Genomic DNA, 22,481 nt, shown 5'->3' on the forward strand with positions numbered 1-22,481 from the left:
AGACCGACAAGGGCGCTTCGACGCATTGTTCATATCTGTAAACACCGTTCGTAAATGAATTTTCAATCGAGTGTGTCTGTGAGTCGTGGAAATACAAACGGGGCATTCCGTGATAACTCGATCAAGATTTTAAGTCGATGTCTCTGATTGGTTTTATAATTTTTTGTATCAAAGTACATGGCGAAAAACGCAATCACAATTTCTTTGCAAAATATTTCGACCCCGTGTATCTGAAGTACCTGTAATTTACAAACTTGAAAAAAAGAACTCCACTCTCTTTATATTTTATAAGATTTGTTTGATATTTTAAAAAATTTTAGAAAGTGTTTTTTTTTTTTTAAGTTTTTAAATCGCACTCCAGATACGCCGGGTTGAAAAATTCTGAAAAAATGGTAATTGCGTTTTTCGCCATGTGCTTTCATACTAGAAATTATCAAACTAATCTGAGACAGCGACTTCGAATCTTGATCGAGATCTCATGGAATGCTCCAAATACATAAGCACACTCACACACACTCGTGGGTGAAAATCTTACAAAACGTTTATAAAACAAACGTCAAATGTCGAATTATTATACGAATTCTGCGTTTCCTGCCCGTGCGCCAAGTATAAATTCATCCAATTCACTGCGAAAACATCATCTTTTAACTGAAAGTATCTTTCTATTCTTATCCTACACGGGTGGAAATCAAAGTCAGAGCAATGATGAGTTTTTAAACTATCGTGGAGAAAAGATGTATACACTATACTTTAGCGTGGGTGGAAATTTTTCACATTATCTGTCTATCTCGAAATTGACTTGACATTTTTATATGAGATACGGTGACGCGTTTTTTTATAATATTGAAACCATTGGCCGAATAGCATGAACAAAAAATTTGCGAATGAACTTAGATCGAGAAACGTTATAAAAGTTGAATAAATTGACTGTGATTGAAACGGTATGTCTGTTGTACGGAAAAAAATTTAAACACCAGAATACGATTTTATTTAAAACTCTATTGTAATTTATTTTTGAAGAATTGATATATTCTGCAATATTTTTCACTAACAAAAACATTTCATTCATCCAATTGTAATAAATTACAGCTCATGCTGTTTGTAAATTAATTCTGCAATTCAAGTTTTTTTTTATCTTAAAGTTTAGGCCAAAGCGTTGTTTAAAAAATCATCATACATATTTATCGTAGGTAGCATTGTGAGTTTATGATTTAGTGGAAAGAATGTTGACGCTTCGAAAAATCTCTCTCTCATATGATATCCGAAGAATTATTTTAAAAAAAAACAAAATGAGCTGTGATCATTCGAACTATGACTGACAATACAGTTTTATAAATTACAGGACAACAATGTGATTTTTTCAATATTATCGTCAACCCAATTTTCTCTTTACAGCACTGAGGTTTTTATTTGTCGTTCGTATTATTGAGGCGAGATTTTTTTTCTAAAAAATTCAATTCAATCATCAGCTTTATTGTTACGATATATTTACAAGTCTTATAATATCGTGATTTGTTTATCAATTCAATTAATTCGTCCACTCGGCTAAAGGCTCGACGAAATTTCAACGTTTAGAGGATAATTCAGACAGAGATCGGCAACCATTTTCATTTGACGTTTTCAAATAATTATAAACATTGAGCACGCGTGTAATTTTTTTAACATCGATCACAAGTGTCGTTAATGATCAATATTCGCATACAGAATGACCATCACCACCTGACCCATCGCATTTTAATGGAACTCGAATAAGACGAATATCGGAAACATATTTGTCCACCATTAAATCGTCGTTATATTGTCCATGAAATTGTACCGTATATCTAGACACAGTAATCATCAGCTCACTTTTTAATATCCCCGAGTGTTATCTATCATTCCGAATCGGTTAAAAAACCGGTGCGTGTTCGTGCTAAAAGCAGAGCTTTTTCGCTAATTTTTTACCTGTACCCACGTGCAAAGAGGAATAATAAATATAACCGGCAAGTCTGCATGTAAAAATAAGGTATTTGTAGAAAGTTCAATTTAATGGATCAGATATAATATGCCAAGCAATTAACATTAGATACCCACAATTACACTTTCGTGAAATATACATAGAAGCTTTGTAATTACGGTCAATTAAGCGGCGATCGATGTAAAGCGTATATGTATACAGCATGCGGGATTGCAACTGATTGTTGTTGTGCGGTTAATTGAAAAATAAAACAAGCCAGAGGGAAAAAAAAAAAAAAACTAAAAACTACAGTCGTGTAATGTACACATCAATCAAGCTTTGCATGTCTGGCTTCGAGTCAAAACAGGGAAGTTTTACGCAAAATCGATCAAACCTCACCAAGTGCCTCATTCGGATTTCGATGCCGATTTTTTTCACGCTTCGTTTCGTGGAAAAGAAAGCTTCCGCGCTTTATTGGGGTCCAATATCGCATCAGCTGAGAACTGTGAATTTTTTAACACTCTTTTGTCGTAAAATGTACACCCCTTAAACGGCGTTTCTTTATGATTACAACAAGTTTAACACTAACGGGCACGTGATACTTGAAATTCTCATTTTCCGATCGTAAGATTTTGCAATTACGGTGAAGATTAGAAAAAAATAAAAGACAACTTTGCGCCTAATCCATAAGTGACACAGTTGAGATTAGAATGCTTCGACTTTTCCCCAAACTGAAGTTAAATTGATGATGCATTAATGAACACCCCGGCATTTGTATGCAGCGCTGATTCGAATGTCTTATAAATCTTGCAACGTATTCGAATTTATTCAAGTATACGCCATCTGAATTTCCTGAAAGAATTACTCCATCGTATATCGGCCGGCAGCCGAGGCTATCGGGTGATTGATTGAACGGGATACGTAAAATGGGAACACGCGTTGCCAGACAATCACTGTTGACTGAAAATGGCGAGGAAAAAAGGTGTAAAAAATTAAGGAAAAAAAGTACCAGTCGTGAGAGGATTCGTAAAGCTTTCTTCCTTGGCTCATATGTACACATAATCATAGATAACTCGTGTGTGTGATACTTATGTGTATGAATTTCATCCGCGTGTATAATTGAATTCAATCACTCGTGTTAACTACTGCGGATATATAATAGAAGACGAACAAAATTGCCCAAGTTCAAGTATTAATGGAGGTGAAAAGTTTGACACAGTTTCTAGGAGCCTCGCTGCAAGGCGTCTAGACATCCTAACAAACGGTATCGAGCGTTATTTAGAGTTCTACAATATTTTCAAATTGAAATATCAAGGACAAGGTCTTTTTTTTTCCTCCAAGACTTTGGAGATTGTGTATTGGGCATGGAGTACTTTCGTTGAGTGGAGTTCCGTAACTAACAAATATGCGGAATCAATCGCTGGTGGGTCAAAAAATTTTTAGCATATTGTACGACACTCGGAATGTTATTTAACAAGTAGGTACCGATCAAATCTTGCAATTGCGGCTCAGAAGTGGAACAATTGATTTATGTATCAAAATTTTCAGCAGTCAAAGTATTTAGTTTAGAAAAAAAAACAAATACAAAATTTCAAAATCTAGTTCAGACCAATTTTGGATAATTCATTTACGAATAAAATGAACAATTGTTCATCGGAATCAAACGAGTTTATACGTATGTTTCGGTTAAAATATGCTAGAATAAGGTGATTTCTCTGATAATAAGTTGAAGTTTATCGTCTTCATATTTTCGTTATTGATTATGAGGACCGTTTTAATTACAAGCAACCGAAGAGCCATCAGTTGAATGATTTTGATTCATTGACATTGATTTTGATTGATTTCTATTGACTTCTACTTATTACATGATTTCCTTTGATTTCCAATCTTACCCCTTACTTCCAACAATTTCTGACCATTGTAAACAACTTTCAATGATTTCCCGATTGGATAGAATGATAGGAAATTACTACAATTCACTGGAAATCATCGGATGTCAATGGAAATCACTTTTTCAACTTGGATTCAACAGAAAAACGTGATGAGACTGAAATTGGTAGTATATCAACGAGTTGAGACCGTTTGGAGTTTAATTCAAGACTTCCAATGATTTCCATGATTTCCAACATTTGCCGCGCGATTTTCCCAACTGCACCAAATTATTCCAAGTGATTTTTAATGACTTCCAATGGCTTGAGTTATTTCGCATCGATGTTTCGTTGTTGCAAATAATATTACAGTCATCCAAATTCCTTCAACTTACAATTTCATTTCAAACGGTCTAATTTTAGAACTACTTTGAGTAATTAGTGCTTGTTTGAATGTAACTAAGTTATTTTCAGCGTTCTCTAGATTTGTTGGGTTGAAATGTCACTCTTTTGGAATAAGAGTGGAGGCACTCTGACGAAAATAAGATTTTACCCAGGAAAATTTGGAAAGCTTTATAATCCTATAAACTTTTTCTCCGAATGTTTTGCAAATGAGTGAGATTTTATTCAAGAAAATTGAGAGCACTCTCAAAAGCAAAATTTCACTTCTACCAAAATGATTCGGTTTTCACTCGACAAAATTTTACAGAGCAACACTTTATCAAACTTTTTTTCGCCACCTTTTTTCTCGCAATACGTTTTCGAACCGACGAGCCATCCCATGCAGCCCTTGGCACTTGTAGTAACTGAAGTAAGCCGTAAAAGGAAGGAATAAAATTGTGCGAAATGTTCCGTCGTCTTCGTCTGATCGTCGAGGGTGCAAAACGGTGAGTTTGCTTTCACTGCGAGGCTGCATGGCGAAAAGCTCGACCCGCCATTCGATGACAGGTTGGGGGAAGCTCGGCCCTCAGTTTCTCGCGTGTCGTTGAACTGTAAACTTTACTGCCGATCTAAAGTGCGTGGCGGAAATTGTGAGGCATAGGAGTTACGCCCTATCAGCCGTTGCACTTCGTTACTTGTATTTATTCTCATAAATTCGTTCCACCGCGATATTCCAATGAAACCAAGACTTTTCTTCAGCGATGCAATCAAGGAAAAAGAAATTGAATTTCATTTTGCTCACTTACACCAATCAATAGGCAAAATAATATCGGTTGGCTCGCTTTTTTTTTACTTTAAGGTCACTTGGTACTCCTACGTTTACCGACCGAGCAAACTCACTCTTTTTCTTTGTATATTAAATATGCGAATAAACGAACGGACAAGGTTCAAATGCCAACGGTGCGTCGCTCTTTTCTGTGGCAACATCAAGTGACTTGGGTTTTCGGTCTACGATACTGGATGGGCCATTTTGAATTTTATAATTTTGCGTTCAGATTCGCAATCAGCGAGCTTTAAAACTGTATTTTAGTCCACCATGTCGGATTCGTGATTTTGAACCGCCAAATTTTGAGTTCAGATTCGTAACCAACGACCAAAAAAAACCCTCGCCGTACCAAATATTATCGAAATTCGTTGCGTGCATCTGCAAGGGTTAAACGAGCAAATCCATCTTCTTGTGGGCACGAATCAGAGTTGGATTAAAATTTTTTTAAAACCAGGGAATCATTTTTTAACTATTTGGAACTGATTTTCGGGGTGAGTCAGTCGAAATTCATAAATGACCTTTTCAAAGACCACGGTATCCTAGACTTCGAGACTGAAGCCAGCAGCCAGAATTGGCAGCTAAACGTTGCAATGTTCATTCGAATATAAGGTAATGAAGTCCAAAAATCACAATTACTTGTGAAATATGTTGAACCCCCAATAATCTGATAAAATTACGAGGGTAAAACTGAGCTGCATTTATCATTTCCAAAAAGTTGAACACGTTTGGCTGCTAACTCTGGCTGCTAGCTTCAGTTTTATCCCCAAACTGGGATAAGGATATTTGTCAAATGACGTTGGCCTGACTTATTGAGGGTTGTAGGAATCCGGCGACCCGTTCACGCTGGAATTGTGCCTTTTTAACAACTCCTTGCTTTGTGTACCATTCGGACCGTAAAGTATCGACCGTATGCCAGAACCACGAGGCTCTCATGGTATACATCCATGCTCGCCTTGTGCCTTGTGACTTGTGCCGTATAGTTATACCCGTGCTCAGGTTTTGTGCATGTTGTTGGTTCGGTTTATATTGCCATTCGTACAGCTGCCGACGTACACAACCTACCCCCACATAAGTAACCTATTCCTCGTGCCGCCGGCAGTTTAGCGGGGCTGTAATAAAGACCAAGTGCTACGTCATTTCTCTCTGCGGAATTACCGCCACTGTGCCGAGAGAATCAAATTTATTACTCAGCAACAGCTCATCCAGCGTTGTACGTGTCTGCCATTCTGGACCTGACCATTCTTAACCATTCTCGCGATCTCGGGTACGGACTACTTTATTTTTCACTTTCCGTTTCTCTGTTTTCAGAGGAACACGGAAGTTATTGTAATCAACCCGAAAATGAAAATTTCAGTGAAAACTGGATCTCAACGTTTCGAGACGTAGAGAATCACCTCCAACCATTTTCGGTTGGACGTCTGTCTGCGTGTGTGATCAACTTTTTCATCCGACGATATCTCGAGAACGAGTTACCGGATTTCCATGATTTTAAATTCAATCTACGCAGCTTTTCCAAACTTAGAACTTATCAGATTTTGGCTTTGATCGGTTCAGTACTTTTCGAATCATTTAAACAACGGCATTCCAAGAAATTTTATAAAAATTGTCATATCTTCAGAATGGATGGATGGATTTCAATGAAAATTAGTAACGTGAGGTCTTTCCGGTCACTAATCACGAATCTAAAGTCATATTTGCAAAATCTGAATTTGGCGTATTCAATGGGCTTGAAGAAAAATAAATAAAGACATTCGTATTTTTTATGAAATTTGGTGCGCGAAGGTTTGCGAAGCGGCTGATGACGAACCTGAGGTCAGATTTGGGAAATCCAAAATGGCAAATCCAATGTGGTAAAAAAAAAATCTAAAAATATTCAGACTTCGGTAGAATTTGATAGGCGGAAATGTTTTGGAAAACCGATAACGAATCCATGGTCAGACTTGCAAAATTTATAATGGTGGATCTATCAGAGTGGATAAAAACAAAAAAATCGTCATATTTTCATGTTACATGATACCTGAGGGCTTTTAAATCATTCATCACGAATCTGAATTTATATCTCAAAATGGGTATCACTATTTTTTTTATCACCTATATTTAGTATTATCATACTGTTTCGAATGTCTACTCGTTGGAATAAAATAAATAATTCCAGCCTTCGTGAAAAAGCCCCCTTCAACAACGGGGCCATTATTCAACGCGGAATTTTCGACAAGATTCGTCCCAAATTTTAAGGTTGCACGGAGTACGTAGGACTTTGAAATTTATTTAATTTTTAGGCAGTTGTTGAGCCACGCTTGTGCCACCTGCTCAGCTGTTCGCAACGACCACGTGATACAAATCACTTGGATAAACAACGATTACGTAACTAAAATTCCCGGCATTCCACGGAAACTTTAAATTAGAATATCCGAATTGCGGAGGTGAAAGCTTTTTTCTCGTTATCAGCATCGCTTGTTCAATAAACTATCATTGTCTATTAATTTTTCACCCGCCACTTTAACCCACGGTAATCTCTCGAAAATACCATGTATGGCTCTAAGTTTTTTTTATTCCTTTAATTTTTTTTCTTTGGTTTTTTTTTTGGTTTTTTTTTTATTTGGTTTTTGCGTTCGAGCAAATTTCAGGAACACGGTCGATTCCATTACAAATTAACGTCATCGCGAATTACCATAAAATTCTATCAACTCTTTTTCAACTTGTTATCGAAGTTTTGTGAAGTCTCTCCAAGTCTTACAAGAAATTTTATCAAGACTCGTTAAATCCTTGAAACATTACCAATTACGAATTCTATCGCGAAATGTTTGGAAATGGAATAATGACAAAATGTTATGAAGTCCCACCGCGTCTCGTGAAGTTGAATACAAAATCTAGTAAAATATTGGAAGTGTTTTGAACTTGTTTTGAAATCAGTGAATTTTGTAAAATCTTTGAGCCCAGTGTACGTAAGTTTTCGAAATTGGATTGTGATCAATTGTTGATTGGTGCTTAATTCTTCGTTCGTGGATGGAAATGAAACAGAAAAGTTTATGAAAAACAGAAGAATCATTTTTTTTGTATTTCATAAAATAGCAGAAATTCCAAAAATGTGAATCACAGTTCCGTGTGAAGAGGAAATCATTGTCGGTAGATTTTAGGTACATACGATCCGTATCTTATGTAATTTTTCTAATCCGTTGTAATCGTTTGTAATTTTTTTTCAATCCTTATGTTTTCGTTTATAGTCCTCGAAACCCTTGTCATCATTGCAATTACTGGTAATTTTTATAATTTTTTATAATCTATTATTATCCCTTTGTACTGTACATGCGATATTCGTAATCCTTGAAAATCTGATAACCTTTGCAATCTTCATGTTACTTTTGCGATCTGTGAAATGGTCACAATCTTTTCAACCAACGAGATCCCTGCAATATTTTCAATCCATTGTAATTCTTTGAAATCTTTGGTAATCCCTATTCACTCTTCACGCTATCTTCGAGATCCTTGAAATCCTTGGTAATCATTGGAATCCCTGTAACCCTGGCATTCTCCTATAATCTCATGTAATCCATTACGAATTCTTGTAATCTTATTTATCCCTTTGCATTCTTCATGACATTCTTTTAATCCCGGACATTCCTGCGACATTCTAAATATTGGTTTTGTAATCTTCTTTGTAATCATTTGTCAATCTGCGCAATCTTTTTGTAATTTTTTGTAATCTATTATTATCCCTTTGTATTGTACATGCGATATTCGTAATCCTTGAAAATCTGATAACCTTTGCAATCTTCATGTTACTTTTGCGATCTGTGAAATGGTCACAATCTTTTCAACCAACGAGATCCCTGCAATATTTTCAATCCATTGTAATTTTTTGAAATCTTTGGTAATACCTATTCACTCTTCACGCTATCTTCGAGATCCTTGAAATCCTTGGTAATCATTGGAATCCCTGTAACCCTGGCATTCTCCTATAATCTCATGTAATCCATTACGAATTCTTGTAATCTTATTCATCCCTTTGCATTCTTCATGACATTCTTTTAATCCCGCACATTCCTGCGACATTCTAAATATTGGTTTTGTAATCTACTTTGCAATCATTTGTCAAACTGCGTAATCTTTTTGTAATTTTTCTACTCTTCTCCCAAGCTCTGTATTATCTGTGATCAAATTACGATATTTGTAACCGTAATCAAATTAACCCCTCAGCATCATTTTCTGTCCATATACAGCAGCGTGTAACTACCATGAAATGTTGTAGTTCGCTATCCGAGAAAATAAATAAATCTCCCAAAAACAAGCAATCGGATACCCTTTCCCACAAACCCTGCTATAATTATTCCGTGGCATGTCTCGCGGTCTTTTTCTTGCAGGGATTATTGCTCCTCATAACGCGAGTGTTTCCTTCAGTTCGTCTTGTCGTTAATCTCTGCTCATGCTTTTTGGTTACAGGCACTGAGCTTTGGTGGCTGGTGCCTCGTGATCCGAAAGCCACGGGACAACGGAGAAACTCTTAACACTGAACGGTACCACTGTGATAATGGTCGTTGGCAATGGCCACTCGTCGAAGCAGCAGCTTAGGATGGGTCGCGTCTGTCCATCATCGACCATCCGCGGCTCCCCCGCCCTTGGATCCTCACAAGGTAGGCCAATCTCGGAAAAACTCTCATCTTCGACGAATTTACATTGTGAATTCCAATTCCAAAGGAATCGAAAATTTAACCGTAAAACTGAGTCTTGGATCGAATTTTATACGGGGAATTCCACGCGAATCCAACCAACGGCTTGAACCTCACCATTTTTGATTTCGTTCAAAAACTTTTCTGCAATTAACCCAACTCTGATACAGTACCCTGAATTTTTTGTATTTTTTGTTCGATCCGTTAATTATTTATAAACATTGAGAGTGATTTTGAAAAGGACCTTTTTTAACCTTAGAACGGTAACGTTATTTTTTTTTTTACCAATTCCGATAACTGGGGGTGAAAAAAACGCCCGAAACTTGTAAATTCCTTCTTTCGGTTACATCGTATTTTAAATCACGTCGGGTGTTTTTTCACCCCCCGTTACCGTTTCAGGGTTAAAATTCACAAAAACTGTATTTTCTTCCAAGCATTTCATGACCAGTCCCACGATGGACCTTCATTCTTCTTTCTATATTTTTAGCACTTTTAATTTTTTTTTTTATCAACTAAAACATTGCTTGAACGGTCTAAAAATTCCCCAAAAATTCTCAAAATTTTTATCTCTCACATAGAACATTCCTGGACGGGTTTCATTTTTCATGTTTTATCGATAACTCGTCAGTAATCCATAGCCCGGATTCCTTATTTGGTTTTATACACAAAATATGACGCCTGGAGCCAGAAACTGCAGTTTCTATTTTCCATATTCTTTTCCATACGTTAGTTTTTAAATCTGTATATCATACGTACATATTTTGTAATTTTAAATACATATTTATCCGGGCACTATTCGTTCATATCACGTTGATTTCATATCGATCAAAAAAGTTTGATGTTTCTCTATCGGGTTTCTGAAAAACTTTTCCAATCCCCAGATCTTGCGATTGGAAAATAGCGCCGATCTGTAATTTTTCTTTCAAATCCGACGATGCTCCAAAAAATGATTACAGCCGAATTACAAGTGTTTGTAAAATGTTTCGTTGTAAATTCTTCTTCAAATGTTTGGAAATATTTTATCTCGCACAATTCAAACACGTATAAGAGAAAAAAAAAAAAGAACCTACTCGCATCATCCCTTTTTGTATTCGTGTATGTTTTTTCCCATTCTTCTCCCGTTTTCCCAGCATGCCATGTTTGCACAACTTTTTCCATGAAAGCCTGCTTGTAGGTTTGCACGCTACCTGTTAACACGCGTATAACAGAACAAACGTCGTACTCGTAAATTTCGGGAGATTACATACCCTCGTCGACGTCAAGGGCGAAAACGCGTACATCCCACAGACTACGTCGTGCATATTTCTTCCATTCCGGAAAGCCGAACGAATGCCGGGTTAAATATTAACTTGAGAAGTAAGAGGGTCCTTTATCATTTTTCGCGATATTTTAAAGAACTCTCGAAGACCACCTTATCATGGGATAATATTCCCGGCTCTTGTATGTCGCCAAATTTGACGTAAGGATAAAGTTACGAAAAGAAAAAAAGGAAGAAAGCAAACACCGTGAGTGAAATAAAGGAAGGAGGAAATATGGGATGAATTTACTTTTATTCTCTCGTGTGGAAATTCCGTGATACGAAACGGAACTTTTCATGCTACGCGCTATTTAACGGTTACAGAAAATTTTTCTCTCTGCGCAAACGAATTCTCGTACTTTTGGTTTCCACTTTACAGTTTATTGCACCTTCAGTGTCATAAAACACACACATTCTCACCTTCTTGTATGAGTTTTCTTGCTTCCAAACTGTACGACAGTTGCGATAAATGATCCGCAAAGAAATAAGCCCGGGAAGTGTCAGTGAAATACAGTTACTAATGAAAAACAAAAGTTGGGTGAGTGAAAAAAGGTAATATCGCAGGATTCTTCAAACATTAAAGTGATTTTTGATTTAGTGTAAAACAAAAGGTCTTAAGAATATTAAAATTTTCATATTTCGTATAAATTGGTAATTCTTGCAAATTAAATCAAATACATTCACATAACTTGTAATCTGTTGTCGCAAAGCGGTGAAAAACTTTGAGACAATTTATTTTGCACCCAAAAGTTTATCGTCAACATTGAGATTTTTCGAAATATCATTTACAAATATAAAACAAACCCTGCGTCGTATTTTATATTGAAAAATTTGCTATCGTACGAAAACTGCAAATGTTCTAAACAGACAGACTTCCTCATATTTCACGGACTGTAATATAATGTAGAGTATAATAATCTGTAGGTGTGGTAAAACTATGCCGAGCATTGTTCGTTTATTTCTTTTTTTTTTTTTTTGATTTTTCTTTCTTGTTACTTCGTCCCCGTTCCATTCCTTTTTTTTCACACTCAGTTCATGCAGCTCACGTTTCCTTTCCCACAAAGCGCAGCGACCCACTTGAAAAGATTATATCATCAACCCCCACGCTTTCCAAGCTCCTGCACCGCGAATTTTGATCTAATAAATAAGTGGATTTATTCTTACAAAAGTAGAGTAGAGTTCCGTCGTTCCGTTTCGCAAATCCAACAGTTCCGCCCGAATAATTATACCCAGAAATCTACGCATGCGAATAGAAAATACATGTTTCACCCTTTCTTTTTTCTGTCTTTGTTTTTCGCAGTAGAATTGGCATGATTAGAAAATTTGAACAAAAATTGGTCCGTTCAAACTTGTATCATTTTATCCTCAATTTGTTCTGCAATGATTATTAATCAACTAGATCGAACTTCATGCAGAAGATCAAACAATCCCAGAAATAAATGGTGCTTTGGAAATTGAATTCGAAAGCAAAGAAAAAAGATTTTTTTTTAATTTTAAATCTAATTACATGAAGGGATTTTTTGTTTAAATTCTTACATGCTCGTTTCAAAAACACTGCAACTTATTGATAGTGTTAACAAGGTTAATGAGCAGTTCTCGAGTCATTGCCGTGGAATGCCCCATACGCAGCTTTCACATTTTGGATTACGCTTAAAGGGGCGTATTTTTTTTTATTTTTTTATTTTTTATTGTTATTGTTATTACTATCCGAACCTTCTTGTTTTTTCATTTCCCAAGACTTAATGTTCCCGGCGTATAGTTTAGTGGTGAAAATTTGGAGCAAAGGTGAATTTCCGAAAACGCTTAATTCCGAATTATTTGGTCGCGAAACTTGAACTAGAGAAATCAAACTTTTGTGAAACAAAAAAGTTTCGAATGGTCGAAAAATCGACGGCTCAAAGTTCCGAAATTTATGCAAGATTCCTAAAATTCAAGTTACGATAGGGAAAAATTCTGAAAAATAAAGTTTTGATGGAACAAAACTCCGAGAATCAAAATATGCTCACGCAGCATAGTTTACTCAACGAGTGGGTGTAAAAAATCAGAAGTACCGAAAATCCGAATGACCAGGATTCCGAACGTAAAAATATCGAAAATCCAAAACAAAGAGAAATGAAATCGGTGAAATTTCTTCGAGCCAGAAATTCACAGCTGTGAAAATCTTCGATCATTCGGAAGTTGGATACTTCAGTTACGCCCTTTCGGCATTTTGCCCTTCGAGAACTTTGCACTTTCGGAACTTTGAACCTCGGATTTCGGACTATTCGAAACTTTGATGTTTCGTAAAAGTTAGATTTCTTTACTTTAACTTTCGCCACCAGAAAATTTGGAATTTAGCGCTTTAGCGGAAATTTTTAAATTCAGAATTTCAACTCCGCCCCGAAAATTCCCACCAAACAAAGCGAAATTTCGACATCCGTATTCTACGCATACCTCCACCATAAAAATCTCACCGCAGACGTGTCAATTAGGCGGATTGCCGAAGATCGATCCGACGACTAACGCCGTGGTGTCCCATGCGATCAAGGGCGTAAGGGCGCAAGGTATACAGCCAAATTAAGGACGAACGGGACCCACAGTCGGAAACAAAAGTTAGGTGAACAAAAAAAAAAAGAAAATCCCAAAAAAAAAATCCTCCAGAAATTTTATACGAATCGACATCTGTCGTACACACAAATCTAGCTTTATTCACTCTGAGATCTCTTTGGCGAACAAAATAAGCCGAGAGATCATTACAATTGGACCAAAAACACCAGAGTTTAATGATTTTGAAAGTTCGAATCGCAAACCCCTTAGAAAAAATGAATGGATACGATTTGATCTACTTAGAATTAAGTACATAATTACATCTTATTAGGTTCAAATTTTGTCTATCTAATCTAATATTTTATCTTGTATAACCACTTTTAATTTGTCGATATAATTAGAATTAAATACGTCTAATCATGTATGATTTATGGATTCGATTAGATCAAATCGCATCTTTCAATTTCATACGGAAACTTCTTTGAAATTGTTGATTTCTCAGTTAATCGTGTTGTTAGAATTTTCTCAGATTCAGGATTTCTATTGCATATCAAATTTTTTCATTCGCATTTATCATCGTTCATACAAATAACACCGCTGCAGATTTTAAAGCTATTCTTTGTCTTTCTATAACTTTTGAGACTGACTGTGGGTCACATTCATTCTTGAGTGGATCCTGGACTTAGGGAGCAAAGGAGAATTTCTGCCAAGGGGTGTTTCACTCGAGGAATCATGGTGTCAGTAACATTATTCGAAATGACTCCTCAAGTTCCGAAATTACACTGAAATCAGTAATGTCAAGGTAAAATTCTGCGTTACTAATCATTGGTAGCCATGAGGAATTATTTAAGATTACAGAAATCTATTTGTGATCTTAAGAAATGACATGAAATCTTAGAAATCATGAGACATATTATGAAATCTCATAAATCGTGAGAAATCACTTAATCATGGTAAAATTATTTGTCGAGTATGCTCTTGTATAATAATCACCTTAAAAAATGTAAGTTTTCATGAGTCATGTAATCATAGTGTCAGTAATATCATTCGAAATGATTTCTGAATTTCCGAAATCACACTGAAATCACTAATATCAAGACAAAATTCTGCGTTAGTAATCATTGATAGGCGTGAGAAATTATTTAGGATTATAGAAATATCTTTGTCATCTTAAGAAATCGTACGAAGTCTTGGAAATCATGAGGCATATTATGAAATCTCGGAAATCGTGAGAAATCACTTAATCATGGTAAAATTATTTGTCGAGTATTCTCTCGTATAATAATCACCTTAAAAAATGTAAGTTTTCATGAGTCATGTAATCATAGTGTCAGTAATATCATTCGAAATGATTTCTGAATTTCCGAAATCACACAGAAATCACTAATATCAAGACAAAATTCTGCGTTAGTAATCATTGATAGGCGTGAGAAATTATTTAGGATTATAGAAATATCTTTGTCATCTTAAGAAATCGTACGAAGTCTTGGAAATCATGAGACATCTTATGAAATCTCGTAAATCGTGAGAAATCACTTGATCATGGTAAAATTATTTGTCAAATATTCTCTTGTATAATAATCACTTTAAAAAATGTAAGTTATCATGAAGCGTGTAATCACGTTGTCAATTTTTTCTCAGTAAATCACACCTCGATTTCCGCGTCTCGTCTCTCGTTTCAACCCCCTCGAAGAGAATATCACTAATCCAAAAATTCATTTCCCTGCCAGTCGCGGTTCGACCGGCGCGAATCTACGTCGAATAAATGTTTACGGGCTTCAATTTCAATCTTAGAGTTCGTTTCAAAGCGAAGCCTGCCAAAACCGCAAGGCAGCTATCTGTGTGCAATATATACGACGTCGGCACATCCACACCTTCTACAGGGTGCTCGATTCTTAACTGAAAAAATCTCATACTCTGGAAATCGTGATTCCGAAATTCTCGCCGTTTGCATGATGGCTTAATTCAAGTAACGCCATTGTTTTCCCTTCACTTTTTGTAAACCATTATAGCCCAAGTAATTAAAGTCTGCAAATTAAGTCGGGGGAACAAATCAAATTTTCTTTCAAAGATCGATCAAACATGGATCACTTTTAGACAGGATTCCATCAACTCTTAGAAAATTTATCATCGACAATTTTTCTGTCACGTTTTCAAAATTCACCAAGAATCCTTTGGAAAGTCTCTATAGAAATCTTTTATAGTGTTCTTAAAATGATACATCCTCATAACTGTGTACAGTTATGTTGGAATGATTTTGTATTTTTTATTTTTTTAAAATTTTTTTTCTATTCCTAAACTCATTCAAAATATTCTGAAAATTCTATTCTAATCGTGATACAATATGCTTATTTTATTCGCACAAAATTTCAAAGAATTTCTCAGTAGTTCAAAATAAACTCACGTTCGAAGAACGTACAAATTAGAAATCAAATATTTTTCCGTGTTGTTTGCCTGAATTCCTATGAAACCCTCTGAAAATTCTGGAAAAAATGTTTGTTCGACTCGTTCTTATCAAGTTTTGAATGATTATTTTTTTCGTACGCCGATCTGTTATTTACAGAATTACGCAACGAATTTTTTAAATATTTTGTTTTTCCCTACTTTAAAAATTGCTGGGTTTGGCATTCATTTGTTTATTTACCATTTTGCTCAGCTGCTCAATTCACGTACTTTTGGCATTGACTGCGTCCCATATTATTCCAGAGAAATCTAAAAAAAAAAAACCGATTCGAAAGTTGATACTAAAACAAGAGGAAAGAATCTCTAGGATCAAAGACGGTAGCAAAAAAGTGAATACACTCTTAATTGCGACTAAAAATCGTCGGAATTCCCCCGCCAGGGCCAATTAGCTGCCAGAGCTTAAAGTGTGCCTTTCACTCGCCTTCCTAATTGGACTTTCGCTAATTAATTAAGACCGCTTGGTGGGATCAAGTATCTTTTAATCAAGAAACTGTCACCACGCATTTTCCGCCCCTGGCTGCGTAATCCGGAAACAACGGATCTGTCTTGAAAAGTTTCACATTATTGAAAAAAAAATTTAACAAAAGAGAGAGGGCGAGATAAGGTGACAAAAAAAATTGTGATATGCTACCTCGGCAATCGACTGAAAGTTTCAATAAGTTTTAAAAAGAAGTTTTCATTCAAATCTTACCCTGAATTTTCACGAAACTCCGTATATCGTCAGTATTTTTCTCGTATTACTTACACATGGTATAATAGAAAATCCTAAATTAGACTCAAACCATTTTTCGAATATTCGTTTACTACTTTTTTTTTGAATTTCTGTAAACATATCAGCAGAATCATAAAAAAATACTTTCCGGTATTTTGTCTTCTTCGACCAGCAGAAGTTTTTCAATCTTTTAATGAACGTTGCAGAAGGAATTTGCTTCGTTTAATTTCCTAGATCGCTTTATTATTCGGGATTTTTTTTGCGATCTTGACGAACGCAAGTGAGTAAATAAGAATATTACGTAAGAGTGGAAAAACTGATTAATTTCTTTTACTCCTGGATCACAATTTTTGTATCATATGAGGAAAAATTGTTATAATTTCCAGGAAAATCAAAGATGTATTAAAATTGATTGAATCATAGGTGTAAATAAAATTACGGTCAAAACTGCATCGAAAGTTATTTATAATTTTTCTTTTTCGGTACGAATTATATGGTGGTCAAGATATACAAATTTTTTCCAAAAAGCGGGAGTCTCCGACGGTTCTTTATAGGAATGAGCAAGAAATATCCGAACAGTTTCGATACGAGAAAAAATATTGAAAAACTTGCGAAAACATTTTGCAACAAGTGGCCTAGTTAAAAAAAGTTCCCCATAAATAACAGTTTCATGTTTCTATTTTACTTGATTCAACTTTGCGTCGCGTGTTAAATCTGAAGAAGTGCGTAGAAAAGTCTTAGCCTTTATTTCAAGTTCAATGATTCGAAAATTTTAGCTTCGCCGCTGTCTATTCCTTTTTTTTCTTTTCATTTTCAGTTTCATTCGTTTCACTACAGAAGCTGCGGAAAATTTCCCTCCTTGCGACTTTATATTTGTCTCTTTTTCCCACTGTGCATCCTCACGAAGAAGCTTTTCCTTCTTTTTCTCTCTCTGCGCCAGGCCGCCTTGTTGATCTCTTTTTCAGCAGGACTCGGGTTTATTTTTCTTCCTTTTTTCCCCGTTCTGTATTTCTTCAGCTTCGCACAGCCAGCTCGACGTATTAGAGTTTGCCAAACGAAACGCAGCGTATACGTTATACATATAATACATGTATATACATACTATACAAATACTTATTTATTCCTTTTGTAAATGCAGGTATCCAACGAGTTATACGTATGAAATATTTTACTCTGCGCTATTTTCTTTCTTATACATATGTGCATATACGTCTATGCAGATACAGAGTGTTTTCGAGTAAACGCCGCGGTATGTTGCATTTAATCACTTTAAGGTCACGTAGTACTCCTAAACTTACCGACCGAGCAAACTCATCCTTTTTATTCCGGAATCAAATAAACAAACGAACGTAAGGGAATTATATTAATATACCAAGAAAAAGGTTGATTTTGCTCGGTCGGTAAGGGTAGTAGTACTACATGACCTTAACGTAACTCCGTTACCCGATCACTAAACCCTTCAGCATCTTTTGTAAACATCTAAGACATAGCGCATGGATAACCTGAGGTTAAATTCTTGTATTCAAATACATTAACATAAACATCTAATTGATATAATGAACAAAGGAAAGAAACTGTCGTTTGATAAGATAGATATAATGAGAAAAATATATCCTCCGTACTGAAAAATCAATGTCTTTCTTCTATCCTTTGTTGAAAAAAAAATGTCACGCTAGGAGCGCTTGATATGAGAGTCACGTTTCTGATTAGAAAGAAACAGATATTGGCCTCGTACATTTCTGTTTTTTTTTTTTTTTTACCGACCGAGCGATTTTCGACCCGAATGCGTAATCCATGCGCTATGTCTATGGTTGTAAGCAACGAAACAACTGCTCGGCCAAATCCAGATAACTTGGCAATACGAGCAGATGGAGTCAACTCGCGAGGACATTAAACGCTCCACGTACCGATAACTCAGTAGGTCTGTATTACCGATATTTGTTCCGCTCGGTGGTAGGCAACCGAACGTACTACGCCGTTTATTCCGAAACGCCTCGTATATACACAGGAATCAATAAAGACAAACCTATAACTACGAAAATATTAAGATTCATATCACCCTCGTCGTTTATATTTCCGTTGGTGTACATTGTGTAAAAATTGAACGTGATTTAGTCGCTCCGCAGATATTCCGTAGCAGCAGTTGCAGGAAAATGTGCAACCAAAAACGAGAAAAAAAAAATTATAAAGAAATAAATTCATATTATACAGAATGTACACAAAAGTCCGCCAATCGTGATTACATGAAATACTTTTTGCACTTATGGGATACTCAGTGTCCCAAGTGTTATAACTTTCGCTGTAATACGATTCACAGATTATTATTAATAGAAAAATCAACCGAAACGTTTCATAATACGCCACGTACTCTAAAATTGGAATAGATCACAAAAAAAGAAGAGATAAGAAAGATAGAAGCTATTAGATGATCAAAAACTATAGAATTTCGTTGACCTGGTTCCCTCAGTAAATGAGGAAATATTCGATTTTATTTTCGTCAATTTTGTTCAGCCTGTTTCAACACTTCGAAAATTCTCAAAAAATGATGTATTGTATTGTAATTTTTCAACATTTTTGTAATTACTACTAATCTTGCGCAAAGAATCTGATTTTTTCTCATAGTTGTCCTACTCGGTAGTGCACAACCTCAATTTGAGTGAACAAATATCCATACATTCGATATTCAGTGTTCTGCTCATATGTCGTGAATACATCGATACTTTACCATAAAAATTCAACAAGGTTCCTTCTAAAAATCTGGACCTCTGTGCTCATTGGATTCGTTGGTTCTTTCTCTACAAAATGGCTGATTCGGTTGGTCAAAAATAAAAATAAAAAATTTCTATCATTTCCCCATGATTTGGGACTTTTTTGGCCAATATTTCCTTCGGTCTTTACCGTAGGTTAAAATCTGTGGCCATATTCGTGTTCCTTGGTCAATCTCACACCAGGAGACCGATTTTCACCCACTTAGTAGGAAAAATACCCAAATTCAAGAAAAAAAAAAAAAAATGAAAAGTGGCTCTGGCTCAGCCAATAAATTTTTGCGCTTTGGTGCTAATATTTTGGCTTTTCACTACTCTCTAGGTGGGTAACATGCCCATGAAAAATCAACCAAGTTGAAGGGGGTGGACGATAAGTCCGGCATTTCTTAAATAATTTTGCTCACGGCTATGGCTCTTGTATTGTAATTTCGACGGGCATGCATAATATCGCGTGGGGAATGACGCTGCCATAAATTTACCGCAAGCTGCGGCAAGTGACGACGGATAATTTTGTAAGTGATAAGACAAGCCGTGCAGCGAGCTTATGTATTAGCTTCTAGAAGTTCGCCGATCCCGATGCTAAACAGCTGTATATACCTATACATACGGTGTGTAAAGTACCACCGCAAGAGGCAACCTCCGTCATTGTCAGAACCTCGTCTGAACCTCAATCAATCAATTTGAATTATCGATGCGATCAGCGACGCAGCCTTTGATATCGATATAAGAAGACGACCGGCGTCGTTACGAAAATGGCAAAAAAAGACAGCCCGCAAAAAAAGAAAACGCACATTGTTATTTTTACCGCGCCAAGCGAAACGATATTTAATCAAATTAACAAACCGCAACACTTCATCAAGTTGACAAACATTTTTTAGTACGTACGGTTCTGTAAAGCAAAGGATAAAGATCAAATATTTGAGTTCCAAAAGTGAAATTCGGATTCACTAGGTAAAATATTTCAAAAAGAATTGATTGTTAAAAACTTCAAATGAATCCCAATGCAATTCCAGAATAATATCATCCGTCAACAATAATTTCTTATATATAGATGACTGTATTGTTAAAGTTTCGAGGTATTTATTTACCAAATTTCTATTTCAAAGTTATCATGATTTTAAAAAAAATTTATCTCGGACGATTCTTCAAATTTTTTATTCACGAACGAAATCAGCCAGAATTTATTAAAATTGGATTAACAATATATTTTTTAGGAAGTAAAAAATTATATAATAATCGCAAAATATTACTCTAAAATAAATTAATACCCGGTTTAATTAATAAATTGAAATATGTGGCTTATATAAATGTTTGCTATGTTGCTTTCTGATATTTAAATTCATTGACTTCAGTTTCAAAGCTCGTCTGAAGTACAAATTGAATGCTCGAGTTTTATCATCTTTTCTTGCAGGTGGGCCACCTCAAGATTTAACTAGGTTACGTAGGTGATGCGAATTTTTTCGAGCCATGTAGATCTCAATTAGTTGAAATAGCAGTTCGAAAAGGCTTGGAAAATTTTTATTGTCAACAGACTGATGACTGATGATTACTACGACTCGTTATAACGAATAATTTAAACACCTTATGGACTCGTTTAGAGTAAGTTGGCTCCCCTGGTTTCGACGACCAATAGAATTCAGCCATACTGCGCCTGCGCAGTCGGTCGTTCAGCCTGATAAGTTTCTGACTGACTTCGTGTAAAACTCTGCCGATAAAGTCCTACTACGCGAAATGATGCGTCTTTCAAATTTCATACATATACTATATCAGCAGTATAGTTTGTCTTCGATGAAATGATAATTTTTCTTCCACATACACTTCATTCGATACGCATATTTGCGTGCTGTATGCCTGCATACAGGATGCTTGTCGATTGATACCGTTGTTGATGTCACGTGCATACAAGAATCACTGCGTAGCAGGAATTATCTCAGTTGAAAGGAAGTCGCGGTATCTTAAAGAGCTTGTCGTCACACACTGGAACACCGTAACACTGCATGATTTTTCACACCACACTCCGTGAAAAGTGATCACCCGTTAAAATGAACAATCCCGACGTTATTTTGGCATTGAAAAAAGATTTCGCTCAAAAAAATCTCCTACTTATGGTGAAATACGCCCACGTGAGTATAAACGCGTAAATTATCTGTTCGCATATATTCACACATGTATGTATATTCGTTAATTTATCATACCACTGAGAACCGTCAATTTCACGATTATTTTTTTTTGTTTTTGCTGCTATATTGACGTAATAATTATGCGTACTTTACAACTCCGACTTCAATTGAAACCAAAATTTTATGTTGAATATCAACTTGAAAATTTAATTATACACAGATTTTCTGTCAAATTTTAATGCATTATTTCTTTATCAGCCAGTAAAGAATTATACGAAGATAAAAAAAAAAACATAATTGTCGATTGAAAACGGGAAAAGTTTTTCAGAGCTTACATCTCATAGGTTATGTTGATAAAAGTTATTTTACTTTACAAGCACATATTTTTTTTTTCCTTGCCAATTGTTAAAGTCGATGATTCTTCCACATAAAAATTATTTACTTACGGGCTGTCGGAGAAATCGTATAATCGAATTTAATTGAAATATTTTTAATCGTACATCAGAAAGCTGTGTGTAAAATTGTAGGAATAAATTTACTGATGTCAGACTAGGATAAGTTGAAAGTGAGCCATTTTATACGTAATCGACTAACGCTCGATAATTAGGTTTAATTTATATGACAGAAATTATAAATATATACCTAACAATATTCTCTTCTCGGTGCTGGGTTGAACAATTTACGTACAGAAAACAGATCCATAAAAAAACCAACATGGAGAAACATATGAGAGAATTTTCTTCCCTTATCTCTGGTATCCCGTGTAATCTTCGTAATCCATTGTAATCACTTGTAATTTTCAAAAATACGTATACATTTTTCATGTTATCTTAATTTGTAACGTTTAAAATCCCTGCAACTTTATCATGTAATTATACGTAGCCTTTGTAATCTCTTGTAATCTCTTGTAATTTTCTACA

General features: G+C 35.5%; 2 protein-coding genes across 2 annotated transcripts in view; both read left to right on the forward strand.

The window, feature by feature from the left end:
• LOC124308489 (uncharacterized) overlaps positions 1-22,481 on the forward strand; it is a 105,954-nt gene that overhangs the window by 68,695 nt on the left and 14,778 nt on the right. Inside the window, exon 14 of the mRNA XM_046771241.1 lies at positions 9,452-9,642. Coding sequence (XP_046627197.1) covers positions 9,452-9,580 — 129 coding nt within the window. The 3' untranslated portion in view covers positions 9,581-9,642. The remainder of the gene's footprint in view (positions 1-9,451; positions 9,643-22,481) is intronic.
• Positions 21,402-22,481, forward strand: part of LOC124308492 (uncharacterized) — a 32,273-nt gene continuing 31,193 nt past the window's right edge. The window contains exon 1 of the mRNA XM_046771245.1: positions 21,402-21,564. Coding sequence (XP_046627201.1) covers positions 21,484-21,564 — 81 coding nt within the window. The 5' untranslated portion in view covers positions 21,402-21,483. The remainder of the gene's footprint in view (positions 21,565-22,481) is intronic.

Source organism: Neodiprion virginianus, chromosome 7 (genome assembly GCF_021901495.1).
Source record: "Neodiprion virginianus isolate iyNeoVirg1 chromosome 7, iyNeoVirg1.1, whole genome shotgun sequence".
NCBI classification, from domain to species: Eukaryota; Metazoa; Arthropoda; class Insecta; order Hymenoptera; family Diprionidae; genus Neodiprion; species Neodiprion virginianus.